Below are 18,239 nucleotides of genomic sequence, written 5' to 3' on the forward strand. Positions count from 1 at the left end.
AGTGTATATTTTGCTTTTGTTTACATTATTTAGGTATCGCATCAAAATTATTGTTTCCCATTCAAATGATAGCAATATTTTCATACTTGAGGATGATGAGGTGATGCAAATACTCAAAAAGAGTTGCTTAGAATTTTTGATAGACGAAGGAAATTCCTCCCAAGTAACCATTTTGGTTTTAATTTAATTTAATTGTCCTTGTTTTCAGTTTAGTGTTTATGGTTCAGGTATGTGAATTTTGCTAATGTACCTATTCTTTTTTTTCCTTAGTCAAAGGATGATTACATTGTTTCGAATAATATGATTTCTCAGTTGATGAACAAGAAAATTGTCTTCATAGTGGATTCTAGAGCCATTGGATATGAATTGAATAAATCTCTTCATGTTGTTCGTGCAATATGTGATGATATTGATATTGTGAGATTTTTGGAGGACTCCACCCATGATAATCAACAGCAGGTGATACCATTATTATGTAAATCTGATGTTGAGTTAGTCCACTTTGTTTTTGATCAAGTTAACCTCAATTGGCTATATTGTTTTGTGTTTTTTCATGGGTGATGTTTTGAGTGTTACTGATGTTATTCCTCTCTTGTTCCATTTAGAAATTTCCTCTGGATCCCTTTGTTCCTCATTTTCCTTTCGAATTTAAGAATCCAGTTGAGTTTCACTCCAATGCAAGCATTCAATGTTCGTCGAGCTCAAGTGCTCCAGTGCATCAGGCTTCACCGATTTCTGTTATGAACTGGAATTGTTGGGTATTCTTGATCTAATTGACTTTGATTCTTTATCTGTTAGTAAACTATGTTTACACTAATATGTATATGCATACATGTATATCGCTTAACTTTTGTCTCCTTATTTGTTTAATATTTCTTTTATTAGTTTCCAAATTTTTATCATACCTGATTTCTTTATCATCTCAATTTGTTTTTTTTTTTGGCTTCTGCGTTCCTTGTTCTTATATTTTGCTGTGTTCTCTGTAGACTGTTAACCATGATTTTCATGCAAGAATCTCGTCCTCACAAGGTTCCAATTTAGTTGGGAATCATCAGCTTCTCACTATTAGGGAGGAGCTTCGGAGGGCCTTTGGACAATGTGCAAGCTTCTAAAGAATTGTTAAAATTTTGCTTAGTTGTGTTAAGTAGTTAGGAAATTGGTAAAGTATGTTGTCAACAGATCTATTTTGGTATGTAATTATCAACTCATTCTCTAAAGTTGTGATCTTTATAAAAATTATTCTCTTTCTTACGCTTAAATTTGTATGTGTGGATATGGTTATTATATATATATTTGTTTTGTTACAAGTTATTAAAATGTATGCAATAATTTAAATAATGAACCCCAGAATCATTTAAAAAATGTATTTTTTTTCAATCGTGTTATAATTTTATATTTAGATATCTCATATAAAAAGATATTTTTAAGTAAATTTGGTTAAAGATATTTTTTATTTATTTATCATGTGAAAATATATATTTCAAAAAAAATTAAAAATATAAATTTGAACTTCTCAAAAAAAATTATAATGAATTTTTTAATAATTTTACTTTTCTTATTAGAAATTTATCAACTCCACTAAAAAGTAAGTAAAAATATATTTTTCATCTATTTTTTTTCGATTTAGTCATGCCTAATCAAATACTTAGTTGCTTTTATTAATTTATTGATATATCTAACATAGTTATCTATCTTAATACTTTAATAGTGTAGAGTTAGATATTTTTCGTAAAAAAAAGGTTAAAAGTTTCTAGAATATTGGATGCATTAGATCAATAGATGTGGACCACAGGATGGAGTTAGAATGAATCTGATTGGGGAACAGGGGTGTTCCATCGGGAAGACATTATGTCTTCCTCACTACTTTTTTTTGTTATCTATCTTAATACTTTAATAGTGTAGAGATAGATATTTTTTCGTAAAAAAAGGTTAAAAATTTCTAGGATACTGGATGTATTAGATCAATAGATGTGGACCGCATGATGGAGTTAGAATGAATCTGATTGGGGAACAGGGGTGTTCCATTGGGAAGACATTATGTCTTCCTCATTACTTTCTTTTTCGTCAAGCCGATTTTGATTCAGAGCCTTCTCAGTCACATATCTCTTCTCACTCTCTCTGTAATTGCAGCGAAGATAGACTCCGATTGGAAGAGGACGAAATCTTCGGTGGTGCTGGCGGAGCAGAAGGAGAAGCATAAGCAACATTTGAACAAGACGAACAAGATGACGTACTGTCGCAGCAGTAATGATCGTGATGGAGGTGAGATTAGGTATGACAAAAATATCTATTTACTGAGTAGAGGAAGTGAAAAAGTGTTGTTAAGGTTTCCTATTATGTTTAGATCTTGCTTGTGCAATTATATATGATTATGAATTGTCGTTGTTCACTGTGCAATTTCTTATTTGTTAGGAACTTATCACGATAAATATGTAACTCCCAATTTGTTTTGCAGAATACTTCAAATACTGCTAGAGGATGGGAACTATCTTGATAAATTTGGTTCTTAAAGGGGTGTTTTCATTTGCACTGGTATGTGATCAATTGAGATTTGTGTTGGAAGTATTCCAAAATTTCAAAGGGCATTGTGTTTCAATTTGGATGGCTTCATTTGTTAGTTTGTTACCTTTTGGATTGATGCTTTTTTTTAACTTCTAGTTGTGAGTTAATTGTGTGTATTGAGAATTAGTTTTATGCTTATTAATTATTGAGATGAAATACTAGTTTATAAATTCAGGGAGTCAAGTAGAGGATATGGGAACTTAAGCTGCTGGATATAACAGAGTAGAGTAGTAGAAGAGAATAAAAAATTATTTATCATGGTTCAAGATCTGAAAGGTTGAATTTTTAATTGTTTATTAATTAATGGCCACTTTCTCTTTATATATTATTGAGCAAAGTGGTGGTACTTTTTAGTGGTGTTGGCTATTGTTAAAAATCAGTATTGTTGTTTTCAATCTTTCTTGTTTCTTTCTTTTTTTAAAAAAAAGTCATTTGTTGCTGATATTGTTTTCTGCTTTTATATTTTTTGTTTTAATTTTATTTGTGTTAATGAAACTATATACAAATTAATGTGATACGATGGGAGAGGGGAGATCTTATGAAAGCAAGTTAATTATTTATGTCTACTTTTATACTGAACTTATATTTTTATCAAAGTATATCATCTCCATGTTTAGTGCATCAACTTGGTCATCTACTATACTCCTTTAATTGCTTTAGAGTCACATGGTAAATTTAGTAAGCTAAAGTAGTTTTCATCTGTAAAGTGTGTAATCTGTATTCAATTGTGTTTAATTTTTTTATTGTAAATTTTTTTTCTCTTTTTCTCTTTTTGTTTTTTATTTTTTATTTATTTTTTTATTCCTTTTTATGAACTGGAATGGAAGTAATCATTGCATGAAGATCCATGTTTTTTAATACACTTGAGTACAATTAGTTGTGACAGTAAAAAATGTTCAATGGAGTTATAGAATGTTCTGAACTTCTCCAACAACTCAAGAAGGGTAATCAATTTTTAAATAGATCAATTTGGTTTATATTTTAAGTTTGGTGAATATGGTTTATCCAAGTGTTGTCCATTCCAGATTTGAGCATTCCCTTGACGTGTAGTGACTTGTTGGTTAATCCATTGAAATGCTTAAAACATTTCAAGAATCAATTTAATTTTTCATTGATTTACTCTTATAAGGGAACAATAATTAACCATCTTATTATGTATTATGGAGTGGTTGGGTGCTTACTGCTTATGATTCCTTATTCAATATTTATTTTTAAATGATCTTGTCATTTTTTTATAGGACTTCTGTATGATGTTGGCCATGGGGCTTTCAGTCACTTATTCGAAAGTGAATTTCTTCCCCAAGTTACCAATGGTTCTCACTGGAACTCTTATTTTTCTCATGTTTGTATGTTCTAGAATATAATAGACTAATTTAGAGATCTCTATTTTTATGTTTTCGAAATCCTTAAAAAACTTATTTGTATTTCATCTGGTTTTCTTTATTTTATTTCACAATCATTAATTCATTATTCACTCAATATGTTATATATTTTGTACTTCCAGGTGACAGAAACAAATGTCAGTTAATATGGTAGATTATGTTGTCAATGAACATCACATTAATGTTGATTCTGAGATGATAAAAGGAGTCCAGGTATGCCGAATGCCAATATTTATAATGACCATTTCTTGTTTTATTAAGTGTCTTTGAATTCATAATATTTTCAACGTATCATTACCTAAATAGTATATAAAGTTGTTTATATAAAATTTAGTGCTACTTGAAGTAGACTTGGAAGCTTTGTTTTGTACATCTTCTAGAATCAAGACATCTTTAGAAGGTGTTTTCGACGCCATTCTCCCATGTCTACTACTCCGTTTGTTTTGTGTATATGACCATCATGTTTCTTTAGTTTCATGAAGAGGTTATCTTGTGACAACTTTTTGAGACATACATAATGCTTTTATTATGCAGGAAAAAAAAGGAATGATGCTGACGCTTCATTTGTCATGTAAAATGAATTTTGTTTTGTTTTATTTTTTTACATTTACTTCTACTCTTTTTTTTCTTCATAAATACATAGTAAAGTGAAATAATAGAGTTTTATGAATAGATTTTAGGAGAAAAGAAAGAAATCTTGATCTTGAGTTACAAAAAGGAAACAATTATCTTTGAGGGATTAGGACCTTTGAATGTCCTGCATCTTAAAGTAAAAATTTTTAGATGCTTATTTATATTAGTGAACTATTTTGGACTGAATTAGGAATTTAAGAACTTCTTCTTCCTTCTCCCAATTTCTGAAGTATCTGGCCTGTATTAAATATGTCATAACAGCTAAGTTGAATGGTTGCAAAATTAGCTCATGCTAACCCTATGACTGTCCTATGAACAATTGTTCATCAAAGTGCTGATTTAGTTGAACTTTACTGTTGAAACTTGAGCATTGCATGATATCGTCAATGATGTATATTCTATAACATTGATTTTTTTGTGTGTGAATACAGATTGAGGCGTACAGAGACATGATTACTCCTGTAGTAGATCCATTTAAGTATTTGATTCAGGTCTGTATAAATTCTTTATTTCTTTCACTTTATTCCCATGTTCATTGGATCCATCTATCAGTGATGGAGTTTGATGGAGTTTGATGGAGTTTGTTGTATTCAGGTCTGTACATGCTTTGATGGAGTTTGTTTTTTTTTTAATTCCTAATTCCTATACCATTATTATAACTATATATTTTCTTTAGACTAAATTATAATTTTACTTCTCACAAGATTCAATTTATTTATAAAATTATTTTTTCGAAAAATGGATATTTTAAGTTTTCAAATGTCATCTTAATTTGATAGAAGTTTTTAGATTTCATTTTGTACTTGAAGATAATTGTTGTATTTAATATTTAATTTTCTTTTTTTTCTTGGTTTGTGGGTTAATTAGAAACTTTATTCTACAGTACATATAAACAATTAATATCTACACAAAGTTTGCTTTTTTTTTATGTTATAAAAGTTATTCATTCAGTCGATATAAGAAAAAAGGAAATATTAGTTAAAAGAAATTATTAGGAAGATTTTATTACTAAAAAAGAATTTTTCTGACAAAATTATTAACAATAATTAACTTTTCTTTTAACAAGTTTCATATTTAACAGGAAGAACCATATTTTTTTATAAAAAATAAATACATTCTTAATTATTTTTTTAGTTATTTTTTGTTAATTTGTATGTTAATTTGTTTTATATTTCGTACAATTTTCGTTCAGTAATTATTTTTTTTCAATTTTTTTCTGTGATTTTCCATCATTTTTTCTCTAATTATCAATAGAAATAAAAATGGAAAAAATTGTGAAAATTAATTAAATTTTGAGACAGATAAAATTTATTGATATCAAAAATTCTCAAATGAATAAAAAAACTATATTACAATATATTTTTCTCAGTATTTAGTTATTTTTAGCTATCATAAATATTAAAAAATTTTCTGATTAATAATTGTGAAATTAATTGTATTGTCTAATGATTCATCTCTCATAACCGTTCTTTTAATGTCATTTATTTTTAAGGAATTATCTACATTATTTTAATTATAATCTTATATCTTCTATTAGTATTTTTAGCTCTTTAACATTACCAAGAAACATTAAAAAATCAAAGGTCACTCTTTCTTCTCTCACCCCCTCCCTACCCCCCACACACATGGAATAAAAAAACAAAGCTCACAAACATTACACACACGCAATAAAAAAAGGAGGTCAGAAAGAAGACCTAACGTCGTCGCCGTCTATCCTCTCTCTCTGGGGTCTCAGCTCACTCAACCCAGAAAGACACCGCCCAACTTTTTGCATGGTTAAGCCCCAAATAATCATACAAGATACAAACTTGTCCTCATCTCCAGTGGTCCCGGTATCTCCATTTCTTTCAACAGGTAAATTTTCTGACAATCGAATAACAAGTTAAGGTTTTGCCCTAACTGTTGCAGTCCCAACATGATCTTCTCTTCACTTTTTTTTCTTTTGCTTTTCTTTTCATTTTTTCTAGCTTTCCTTTCGGTGATTTCATCAACTAAAGTTTTATCTTCTGAAAATATCCAATTAATACCTTTATGTGAATAGTCTCAGTTCAAGTATCCTTTCTGATTATTTTTTTGTCTAATACTCAAATTTTTGTTGCTCTCCCATCTTGCTGAGTCTTAATTTGAACCAATATAAGAGATTGTCATATATTTTGGCATGCATGTATCATTCAAGGAGAGGTTCTTCCCCAATTTAAAAAGAAAGAAAGACATTTTTTATTTCCAAAACAACGGATCTCTAACACTTGGATATCTCCAACATCTGATTGTTATTAAGTTTTTTTTTATGCTTTTTGTTAGCACTTAGCAGGTTGTCACACGTGGGTAGGTGCTACTTTTGTTAATCATCTTGATTAGGAAGCTACATTTAAGGTAACATACTAAAATGTAAGTTATTAACGTGAGAGAACTTCAAAGGATAATAATATGAAGCTATTTTTTTTTGTTAATTTCTTTTTAGCAAGATAATTAATTCAGTTTCAGTGAGGTTGCATTGGCCGTGTGAAATTCGATAATTTTGGTATTACTATATTGTATCGAATAAGAAAAAATATTAAGCAGATAATTTAAAACATTTTTAAGAGTAAAAAAAATAAAATCATAATTATAATTTTTTGATATTCATTCTGGTCTTTTATATTTTATTATTGATCTAATTTTTGTATATTTCATTTTTTTTCATATCGTTTGTAATGTATATTCTAATTAACAAATTAATAATTCATGATTGTTTCTTTAAATTATTATTAGTAGTAGTTGTTAGCTTTCTTAGACTTCTCAACATTATAATTAGCATGAGTAGAAATTTAATTTACTAGAATAAATAATGATATTTTATTCATCTATTTCTTCTTTTCTTTATGAATGGTTGATGTTTTTTCTTTATGTTTGTTCTTTAAGTTTCTTTATTCAATTTTATCACCTATTTTTCTTGAATTTGTTGAAATCTCCTATTAGGATTTACTTTATTATAATTTTCTCTTTTGCAGTAAGAGACAAGATATTTTCTTTGTTCTTGAATCTTTATACCAACTCTCTCTATCTGATAAAGCTGAATGGACCAACTCTCTCTATCTGATAAGGCTGAATGGACATGAATGCCAATAGAGAAGATCCAAACAGGTATGTTGCTTAGTATTAGAGAAGATATTTTTTTTGCTGCATTTTCAGTTTGATTGAAGTCTCATTTACTTTTCCATTCAATGTATTTCAGATTAACTTTTGAAAATTTTAATAATTAAATATCGATGTTATGCCATTTATAGTTTTTTTTTTAATTCTTTCTCATATATTTTTCATGTTGTAATTTAATTTTATTGGCTTCTCATTTATATGTAGGCCAGATTTCAGAAGTTGTTGTAATCTGTAAAATATGTTGTGTAGTAGTTTTCTAACGTGGTCTCTTGGGTATTTTTCATTAATGTGCTTTTAATTTGTTACTTTTTTTTGTGTATACTTAGTTAGTTGGTTTCTTGATTAAAAATCTCAGTCTTAAATTCTAATCATACCATTATGTGCTAATAGGAGGTTTTTAGCAACCCAGCAATACTGGTCCAACGGAAAGGAACTAATTTTTAGATTTCGCTTTTTCAGTAAGCAGGTAACGAAATATATTATGGAATATTATATCATGCATGTTAACTGATTAAAGAGGTGGGTTAAATTTTTAACTTCGAATGGTTTGTTTTTAATTTATATTTAGTTAGTGGTCTTTTCTACTTTTCTCTTCTTGATAGTTTTTTTTCCTGTTACATGAGTTTGATTAGCTAATTCTGTGTTCCTGATTTTTCTGTTCTCAAATGGGTGTAGACTACAACAATTTTAAAAAGATTAGTTTTGATAAATTATCAATGTCCATTCAAAATAAATAATATAATATTTACTAATCATACATATATTGATACTGACTTTAAAAATTCAACATTTATTAATACCTGAAAAGATGATTCGAAGTTCATGTAGATGATTTGGTTTCAGAATCTATCAAGATAACATAATTTTCTTTTTCATTGTTGAAATCTCTCAGTTTTCTATTTGATTCTTAATAAGCTTGATGGCCAATGTGCAGTTTTGGCCAATAGTATCAATCTCAATTAATTAGATTCCTGATTTGACTTTATGTTCTTTAATTTGTTATTTTCTACTATTTTCTGCATGTTTGAGAGTGATTGCTTTGCCCCTTTGTCCCTTTTCTATGGATATTTTGTTTAAATTCATTTATCTGTTTACTCAACTAGAATCTTCTCAATTATTTATGCTAAGACTTTCTTCTCATTATAATGTTAGTTCATTTACGTGATTATTGTTCTCTTGTATTGCTCAGTTGGTAATAATGGTAGATTTAAAATACCTCTCTTTGCTAAATAATTAGGTAAAATTATGTGAAAATTTTTTAGCATGTCTTGTTACACATGAATTAACTTTGGGAAGAAATTTGAATATAGGGTGACAGAGCTCTTCCTCCAACTTTTGTTTCAACTCATGGGGAACGATTAGGTCCAATGTTCTATGTTATTGACGAGCTAGATAATTGTTTAGTCCTGGAGGTGATAAGAAAGAATGATCAATTGCTCATAACTGACTACTCATTTGAACAAATTAGAACTTCCTATCTTATCGATAGAGAGGCATCTGTTCAATTTAGGTATGTCGGTTTTGGAATTTTTTTATTTCATTGTGGGATAAGGACAACCAACCCATTCAAGTTCACCTTGATCCTAATGGATATGTGCCTGGGTTAATGGACCCAGAAACACTTGATAATGTATCAAGAGTATTCCACATCAAGTATACCAGGATTGATGAGGAGTTATCAGCTGATGTGATGGTTCTATCTGGGTTTGAACCATCTGATGATCAGTTTTCATCAGATGGTGATAAAAATAATGATCAAGATGGGACACTAGTAGAAGATAATCCGCATAATCCGATAGATTTGTCTAGTGGAAGCAGTTTATCATTGGAGGTCAACGAACAAAGTAACGCGGCAAACGAATTGGCTGATCCTAGGTAATGCTAGATGTAACTTTTTTTCTTGTGTTTTGGATTTTAATATCATGGGATAGCTTGCTGTTTTTTAGTGTAGTGACTAACATTTTCATATCATCCTGAATTAGATATGCTCCAGAGGTTTCTTATGAAAAGATCATCACAGCTTCGGATGTCGGACAATCTAGATTGGTAACTTGATCTCAAAAGAGTGTTTTCTTTTGTTTTTTTTTCTTGCAAGCTTATTGGATGTTCTTCCTAAATCTGTTATTCATTGTGTATGAAAATATTATGTTTGTGTTAACTATGAATTATTCGTTGCAGTATTTGGCTTCAAAATTTGCTGCGTATCTTAAGCTATCTGGAGATGGTTCGATTTGGACGATCACCGGTCCAAATTCCAATGTAGAGAAGAATGTGTTCTTTTTCCACTTACTGAAAAGTGGAGGAAGAGGTCGAGAATGGAAATTTGGGGTCGGGTGGAGTGAGTGTTGTAGAATATACAACTTAAAGGAGGGTGATATCATTACTTTGGAACTTGGCTCGATAGCTAACCGCCAGATACAGTTATCGATTCAGCGTTGTTAGGCCTCCTATGTATAACTCTATTTGATGGATATTTTGAATTATGTGTTAAGTTGTCTTTGACATATTTTATTTTTTGTTTAATGAACAAATTTATATATGTTGTATATATTTTGTTTTGCTATCAGTAGGTATCTTGACGTTATGTGTTTTTAACATAATACGTAATAGTAAATTACATCTTCGTTGAACTTCTTTTTTCTATTTTTTTAGTGTCTAATAATTGTTTGAATATTTTATTATCTTTTATTATCTTAGAAAATATATTATGCCATTTACTGACATATTGAATAATTATTGTATTTTATTTTTCTATTTTAGTATAATGATAATTTTATAATTATCTAAAATTAATAGAACATATCTATTTTTATAGAATACATTTTACTTATATTCTTAGTATTTTTCTTTTAAAAGAGTTTAAATTTCGTGAATCCCATGCATTGCATGGGATATCATGCTAGTAAAAGATATGATACGTGTCAGGTCTTTCCATTTTAAAAAAGGAAGGATACAATTGTAATTTCCGTTTTATAAAAAAATTCCCATGTGAAGAAAATGTTTACGATTTCTTTCATGATTTTAGAAATTGAATCGGACCGGTCTAATGATGAACCGGCAACATTATCAGTCTATTAGGCATGTAAAATCGTTTATTAGAAATCGGTGAAAAACTGTTGGAACCGTCCGGTCGGACCGAACCGGACCCGACCGGTTTACACAAAAATGGAAGCTCCTGTTTCTTTCTCCATTTCTGTCTTTCTTTCATTCAGAAAGAAATCACAGAAACTCAGCCAAGAAACCCTAGCACTGTAAGCCTACACCACCGCCGCAAGGAGTGGCACACTGCCGACGTCCGTCGCATTCAAAGTTCGCCGTCCGTCCGTCTATCTAGCTTCCGTCGTGCTCCAAGTCTTCCAACCCTGTTCGCTGTCACCGATTGCAGCTGCTTCCTCGAGCTCGGCGTCTTCGTTTTCGTCTGGAAGCCACGTTGCTCTGCTTCAAACTCTGACCAACCCGCGCGCTCCACCTAGCCATCGAACTGCTCTCTTTTGTCGCGGCCGTGAGTTCCCTAAACCCGCCACCAGACAATACACTCACACAACACCAATACTCTACTTCAAACTCTGCAACTTCTGATTTCTATTAATAAGTAACTATTTGATTTGGTAGTGGATTGGATTTTTTTCGTAAACTGAATTAAAGTATACAATACTTATGGTCTCTTCTCTATCACATTGATATTAAGCTTTGAATTCTCTTATTTCGTTTTAATTTTACCGCACTCAACATGTTTGATGAAATGCTTTAACCATATTTCTGGTTGGTTTTATAATTTCTAGCTTTTATAAACTTAATAAGTTGATTGCATGTGAAATTAGAATAATTGGATCTTAGTAATTAGGAAATTTTATCTGCACAAATAGCATCTTTGCAGAAAACATATTAGCGTGATGATTCCACTTGTATTAGTGTTCTTCTGGTAAATTTTAACTGTTATTGTGAACTTGTTAATTTGCTAATTGTTCTTGTGTTGTTGTTCTGTTGTTCTTCTGTTATTTTTATTTTTTTTTTTGTTTTTGTTGTGATTTTCTGTTCTTGAACTTGTTAAGTTGATAATTTGCTAAATTGTTGGGCTGCTGTTGTTTTAATTTGCTAAATTGTTAGGTTACTGCGATTTAATTTGTTGGATTTTCTATTGAGGTCTTATTCTTGTTTATTTGCTAAATTGTTGTTGTGTATTTATTGTTGTCTTTGAGATTATTGCTGGATATTGGTGATCATTGATTTATTATATGCTTCATGTTTTCATTGTTTTCTTCTTCTGAAGGAAAAAAAAATTCTGTTTTCAATGTTTTGTTGATTGTTTGTTTTGTTTCAGAAATCAATTTTCTGTGATCAGTGCTCAAACTCTGAATGCTGTTCTGTTGGTTTTGCTGTGTTTGTTTTGTTTCAGAAATCAATTTTTTGTGATCAATGCTCAAACTCTGAATGTTGTTCTGCTGTTTTTGTTTTGCTTCAGAAATCAATTTTGTGATCAATGCTCATACTCTGAATGTTGTTCTATTTTGTTTTAAGGCTGTGCTTGGAAGAGGTGATTGATTTCTGAGTTTAGTTTGGTTTTTGTTTTAAGGCTGTGTGTTGTGTTCAATTTTCATTTTGTAGGAAATTCTGAGGTATATAAGACTTAAGAAGGAAGACTATTTATATGGTATTACTCTCTTGATTCTGGTCTGCTACAAGCTTGAACATAGAATTGAAGAGAGAAACCCTTTATTATTTCATCATTGGCCTATTTTTGGCATTGCATATCATTGTAGTTTGTTTATTCATAGAACTAGTAGTTGTTTATGATCCCCTTTTGAAGTAAAAAAATGCAGTAGAAGAGTGTTTAAAACCAGTTGCTTTATTCATTGAATTTTTATAGAAGTGTTTTATTTTAAAACGGTTGTTTCGGTTGTACCAATGAACCAGTAATTAAAACGGTTCAATGAGCGGTCCGATTTTCAAAACCTTGATTTCTTTCCACCTAGCACATTAGGCATTTTGGCGCCAATTCTAATTTTAGATATTTCAGGCTCTGGAATCCGATGGAAGATCTTCGGAATCCAATGCTGAAGTTCTTCTCTGATCAAGAGCTTTGTTATGCTGAGATCGTCCCTAGTGCTCAGGTATATAGATTATTCTTTACATCATCCGTCTTCTTTTTTCTCCGATTCTGATGGCACCTTTTTCATCTTGATGATACATGCAATGACCATAGGTCCGAGCTAGAATTGAAGTTTCAGTGCTCAATTTTCTCAAGAATTTGAATGCATCAAACCCCGCCATCTCAGATTTGCCTCTGGTATACACTTACTTCCATAATCTGTCTCCATTTCCTTATTAATTTGCTAAATCTATTTCAACGAGTTGCTTAGTTGAACGTTGATACCATTGTTTGATTTTGTTGAGCTGAATGCATTCTAATCAATGGTTTGCAAACTGAAAGTTTCAGCAATTCCACTTTTAATTGTTATTTAATCATGAAGCAAATAGGTTGCTAATCTCAGGTTATCAATCCTAATACGTGAACAGATTCAGAGAAAATTTTGCAACAGCCGAGTAAATCATAGCTTGATGACCGACCTATCATGTGTTTTCCTCTCCCATTCTGTTTCTTCGAGGTCCTTGATGAGGCCTAATGCAGCAAAGGCCTTCGTTAGAGGTCTTTTTTTCTTTTCTTCATATTTTGATTTTATGTTTTAACAATTTCTTTTTTCAATTGAGCTTACTATAACTCATTTTGCTCGCAGTGTGGAAGGTGATGGAGTTGTGCTATCAGATATTGCTTCAGGAAAAGCGTGTCACGCAGAGGGAGCTATACTACAAGCTTCTGTGCGATTCGCCACATCTGTTTCCTTCTCAGATAGATGTCAACAGGACAATCCAAGGTTTTATCACTCTCATTTTGCTTTGAGTTTCAGATCTCTTGGTGTTTTGAATGCAAATGAAATTATCGATCTGCATGCCATAGATGTCGTGGCATTGCTTAGGTGCAGCCGATACAGTCTCGGAATCATGGCATCTAGTCGAGGTTTAGTAGCCGGCCGCCTTACTTTTCAGGTTCCTCAACAGTTTCACTGACTCCTTACTTGTACAGGTCTCAACTGTTCAATTAAAATGCTACTGCAAATTTACGGATATCTAGTTTCCAATTTTTCCTGCATAGGAGCCGGGCAAAGAGGTTGTTGATTGCTCTGTATGCGGATCTTCTGCACATACAATTCCGGGAGATGTGAATTTGTTAGAAAACTTGATTCTAGATACTGATGCTAGATACATTATAATTGTGGAGAAGGTAGGTTTCTTGGTGGTAATGTAGGGTTACTTAGATTTCTTTAGTTTCATTGTCCAATTGCATTGTGCTACTTGAACAGGTTCCATTTATCCCCCCGTCCCCCCAAAGGTAGAAAGTTTGATTCAAGAATATCGTTCTGTTTAGCATGCAATATTTCAGCGGCTTGCTGAGGATCAATTTTTTAATCAAATTCCAAGCATTCTTGTCACAGCTAAAGGTTATCCAGATATGGCAACGAGGTACTGTTATATGAAAGACTCAATCCATTTGTGTGATTACTTGTACCTAAAATTCTGAAGTTGAATGCAGAGTTCTTCTTCATCGAATCCATCGAACATTTCCTGACTTGCCAATTTTAGCTTTGGTGGATTGGTAAGACCCTGCAAAAAACCTCTCCTGAAATAGAGTTTTTTTTTTTTCCCTGTCAGAATAGACATTCTATTGGTTTGCACCCTTTTATTAATGTTGTTGATTTATTGTTGTTTATATCACCTTACCCAATCAACATTTAAATCTTTGAAGGAATCCTGCTGGATTAGCTATTTTGTGCACCTTCAAATTTGGAAGTGTTACAATGGGCCTAGAGGCATACAGATACGGTAATTAATTTTATGATCTCATTTTACCACAGAGAACAGGCTCCAGTATGTTTGGAGATGAAACTTATGCCCAAAATTAATTTTCTTTTTCGTACGATCTAGCGTGCAATGTGAAATGGTTAGGCTTACGGGGGCATGATCTAGAGATGTTGCCTGACGAATCTTTGGTTCCATTAAAGCCAAAGGATCTCCAAATTGCTCAAAGCTTGATGTCCTCCGGAATCTTACAGGTAAAGAAACCACCAAGAATTTCTGAAATATAGCACATATTACTTGATATATAGGTTGGTATCTTATATCTTATATCTCATATATTACATAACTAAGCAGGAGACTTCCTTGGACAAGAACTATATTGAATATAATCGTACACCAAACCTACACAGCCATTTTCCTTTTAAGAAGGTTAACTAGAGAATTTTCCAATTACAGAATGTTCTTTTTTTTTTTATTTTTAACAGGGGAATTACAGAGATGAGGTGGCCTTAATGGTCCAGAGTGGTAGGCGAGCTGAAATCGAGGCCCTATACTTTCATGGGTATGATTATTTGGGGAAGTACATAGCTAAAAAGATTGTTCAGTCCGATTATATATAATGACATAGATAGTAATTTCTTATGTATAAGCACTAAGCAGGGTACCAAGACCGTTGTAGTCGGATAATCAGCAAAAATTACAAGTTCAACTTTCCTAAATTTAATCCAATTCATGTTAGAGGACTGGTTTCATCCTAATGAGTGTAAGCTAACTTTTCAACCAAAGGCAGTAAGTAGAGCGAAATGAGGGTCGAACACACAACTCGGAGCTCAAGTGAAATACAGAAGACCTTGTCATCAAGTTGTGGGCTAAATTGCGATTAGAAGCTAATTACTTGTGTCCTAAAAGAGAAAGTATAGGGCCGGCCAATTTGAACAACTTTTTAAAAGATAGGGTTTTGAATTTTAAAAATAGGATTATGAATCAAGGTAGCGAAAATTAAGATTTTACATAGAATCGAAAAAATAATTAAAAATCGTAGAGCATAAAATCGTAAAATTGAATGTAAGATTTTATCAAATATATAAATTTATCAATATCAATTATAAGAGTAATATAATATGATAAAATTAAGTAATTTAAATAAAAATGAGAATTTAAATTTGATAAAATTATCATAAATAATAACATAATAATAAAATAAAGCTAAAGTAGCATAAATATATAACAAAATGTAACATTTGTAAAGTTCAACGATAAAAATATAAATTAATCACAAGTCTGAAATTCAAAATAATAATATGCAACATCACAAATATAAAATAGATAATATAACATCATACTAAAAAATATAAAGACTAAAGCAATTTATTAACGTTATGATTATCATATTTTCTAACATTTTGATTTCCATTAGGAGAAAAGTTGAGAAGCTCATTGAAAAAGCATCATTATTAAGAAGAGGAATCTCCAAATCAATCAAAGGACCCATCTTTACCTCTATCTTCTTGAGTGGCTAAGTGACATCATTTTGTGTGTCAAATTTCTCCAAACTTTTCATCATATTTTCATCTTCCACAATTCATTTTTCATTCGAATCCAAGTCTTCAAAGCTATAGTCAGCAGTGTTTCTTGATGGCTTCTTCCTTGCCAATCTTTAATTGGTCATCACAAAAACAACATCATTCATTGTGTTTGTTTTCAAACGATTTCTTCTTTTCTTGTGAACCTAATAATATCAAAATTTACAAGTATTTATTTAATATATTAACATATGCTAATTAGAAAATAATAGAATTGAATAATTAACTAATTCTATAATTTAGAAAATAAATTCCTAAGCTAATATCAAATTAAAAGTTTACCATCTCGAAAACACTCCAATTGTACTCACATCCCGATGAACTACAAGTCAAACTCAAGACACGGATAGCAAACTTTTGAAATTTTGGATGTTCATCTCCATAAGAATCCCACCATTGTGAGGGTGTTTTGGTTTTGAGAGCATTCTTTGTAACGACCCAACTTCCAATACGTCATGATCGTACTAAAAGTAAGGCGTTACTAACCTATTATCCTTATTAACTATTTAATATTGAGCCTTTAATTTGATATCGTGTTTCAATCTTTAATAAAATGCCAGAAAATTATTTTCAACTCATTAAAAATCATATATCAAACATCACCAAATAATAATAATCACATAATTACTAATAATAATAAATCTTATACAAATATATCAGAATAAAACTCAGATACAACACCTATCCCTCTGTATAAAATAAAAATCTTAAGCAACAAGCAAAAGAACTCTATGAAAGTGACTTAACTCATAAATAAAGTCAATAATCGCCCGCAACTTCAAACTGAGACTTCGAACATGTGTCACTGAAAAGGTGGAAGATATTGGGGTGAGAACAACCCACACATTCTCAGTAGGGACGGAAATACCATCAAAGCAAAGAAATACTTGCAAATAGAATTAATTTCATTATAAAACAGTATATCCTTGAAATAACCTTTTGAAGAAGTTTGGTGAAAATCTTACTTTAAAAGGTATTTAAAGAAATTCCTTTAATTTACAAATTAATAAGATGAACAGTTTAAAGAAACAAAAGGACCAAAGACGTGCCTAGTGACTTCCTATCCAACTTACCTCGCTTACTCATTTCCAAATAATACATACATTAGAATACTCAGGCAATACCTAATCCACTTGCCTCAACTTTCATTGCCACATACCAGAAACCACCCTCATCACGCCTCCACCAAAAAGGTCTTTCAGATAAACATACACATACAAGACAAACAAAGAAATCACAGATAGGATTTAGGTACAGCAAGTAAAACAAGTAGCAGATAAACATGGTAGAGCAATTAGGCAAACCAAAACAAATACACACTCAATCAAAACATACAAATGCATATGATGCATGCCCGTCGAATGGTTAATGAGTTCATATGTCGGTTATACAGCCAACCCGACATGTCTTGGTAGCTAACCATTGGATAGTCCCTCTGTGTGCGCATCCCCAAGCTCAAATAATATTCATGGAGTCAAACTCCAAGCTCAAATATAATATTTCATGGAGTCAAACTCCAAGCTCAATTATTTGATATATATGCATGCCCATGGGGGAACCTGGGAAGTTAAAGTGCTCGGTCACATCTTGCGACAGAGGGTCAACAGAGTATCGAGTCTCAACCTAGAGCAAGTGGTGACAAGCTACTGCGTCTACCCAGAAAAGCTCGTGTTTCAGATAATTCAAATAAATAAGCCATATGAATATTTCAATCATAATTCATCAATATCCACATTATTCTCAATCATGTCTCATTCATCACCAATCTTGTCATCAATAACATAACCAACGTCATCAATCACAGTCATCACCCCACATCACTATAATTAACCAGAATTATCACCAGACTTCAATCAAAACTAGCTGTCACTAAATCGCACCTCAATTTTCAAAAACAACCTTCAAACAACTCACTAAACTCGCCTCCAAATCACACCACACATTTTTCACCATATTTCTTAAAATAACTTTCTCCCTTTTAACTTTTATGTTCAATTTCATTAAAAATCTTAAACTCACTCTCCTATTCCCAAACCCTTGAATTTATACTCAATTTACCATTTTAAAGTATTTGGCTAGTTAATCAAAT

General features: G+C 31.2%; 1 protein-coding gene across 2 annotated transcripts; it reads left to right on the forward strand.

Moving 5' to 3' along the window:
* The first annotated feature begins 11,123 nt into the window (after positions 1 to 11,123).
* On the forward strand, positions 11,124 to 15,325 carry LOC107474826 (meiotic recombination protein SPO11-2). Of its 2 annotated transcripts, XM_021135528.2 has the most exons (13): positions 11,124 to 11,214; positions 12,318 to 12,363; positions 12,730 to 12,823; positions 12,916 to 12,999; positions 13,230 to 13,359; positions 13,448 to 13,585; positions 13,669 to 13,757; positions 13,864 to 13,992; positions 14,137 to 14,231; positions 14,302 to 14,364; positions 14,515 to 14,591; positions 14,694 to 14,821; positions 15,053 to 15,325. In XM_021135528.2, the coding sequence occupies exons 3-13, from the start codon at positions 12,743 to 12,745 to the stop codon at positions 15,185 to 15,187; spliced, it is 1,149 nt and encodes a 382-aa protein (XP_020991187.1). In that variant the 5' UTR covers positions 11,124 to 11,214; positions 12,318 to 12,363; positions 12,730 to 12,742; the 3' UTR covers positions 15,188 to 15,325. The 2 variants fall into 2 exon arrangements, with proteins under 2 accessions (XP_020991187.1, XP_015949949.1); XM_016094463.3 differs by lacking the exon at positions 12,318 to 12,363.
* Positions 15,326 to 18,239: the final 2,914 nt, after the last annotated feature.

The sequence above is a fragment of the Arachis duranensis genome, chromosome 2, assembly GCF_000817695.3.
Source record: "Arachis duranensis cultivar V14167 chromosome 2, aradu.V14167.gnm2.J7QH, whole genome shotgun sequence".
Lineage (NCBI taxonomy): Eukaryota > Viridiplantae > Streptophyta > Magnoliopsida > Fabales > Fabaceae > Arachis > Arachis duranensis.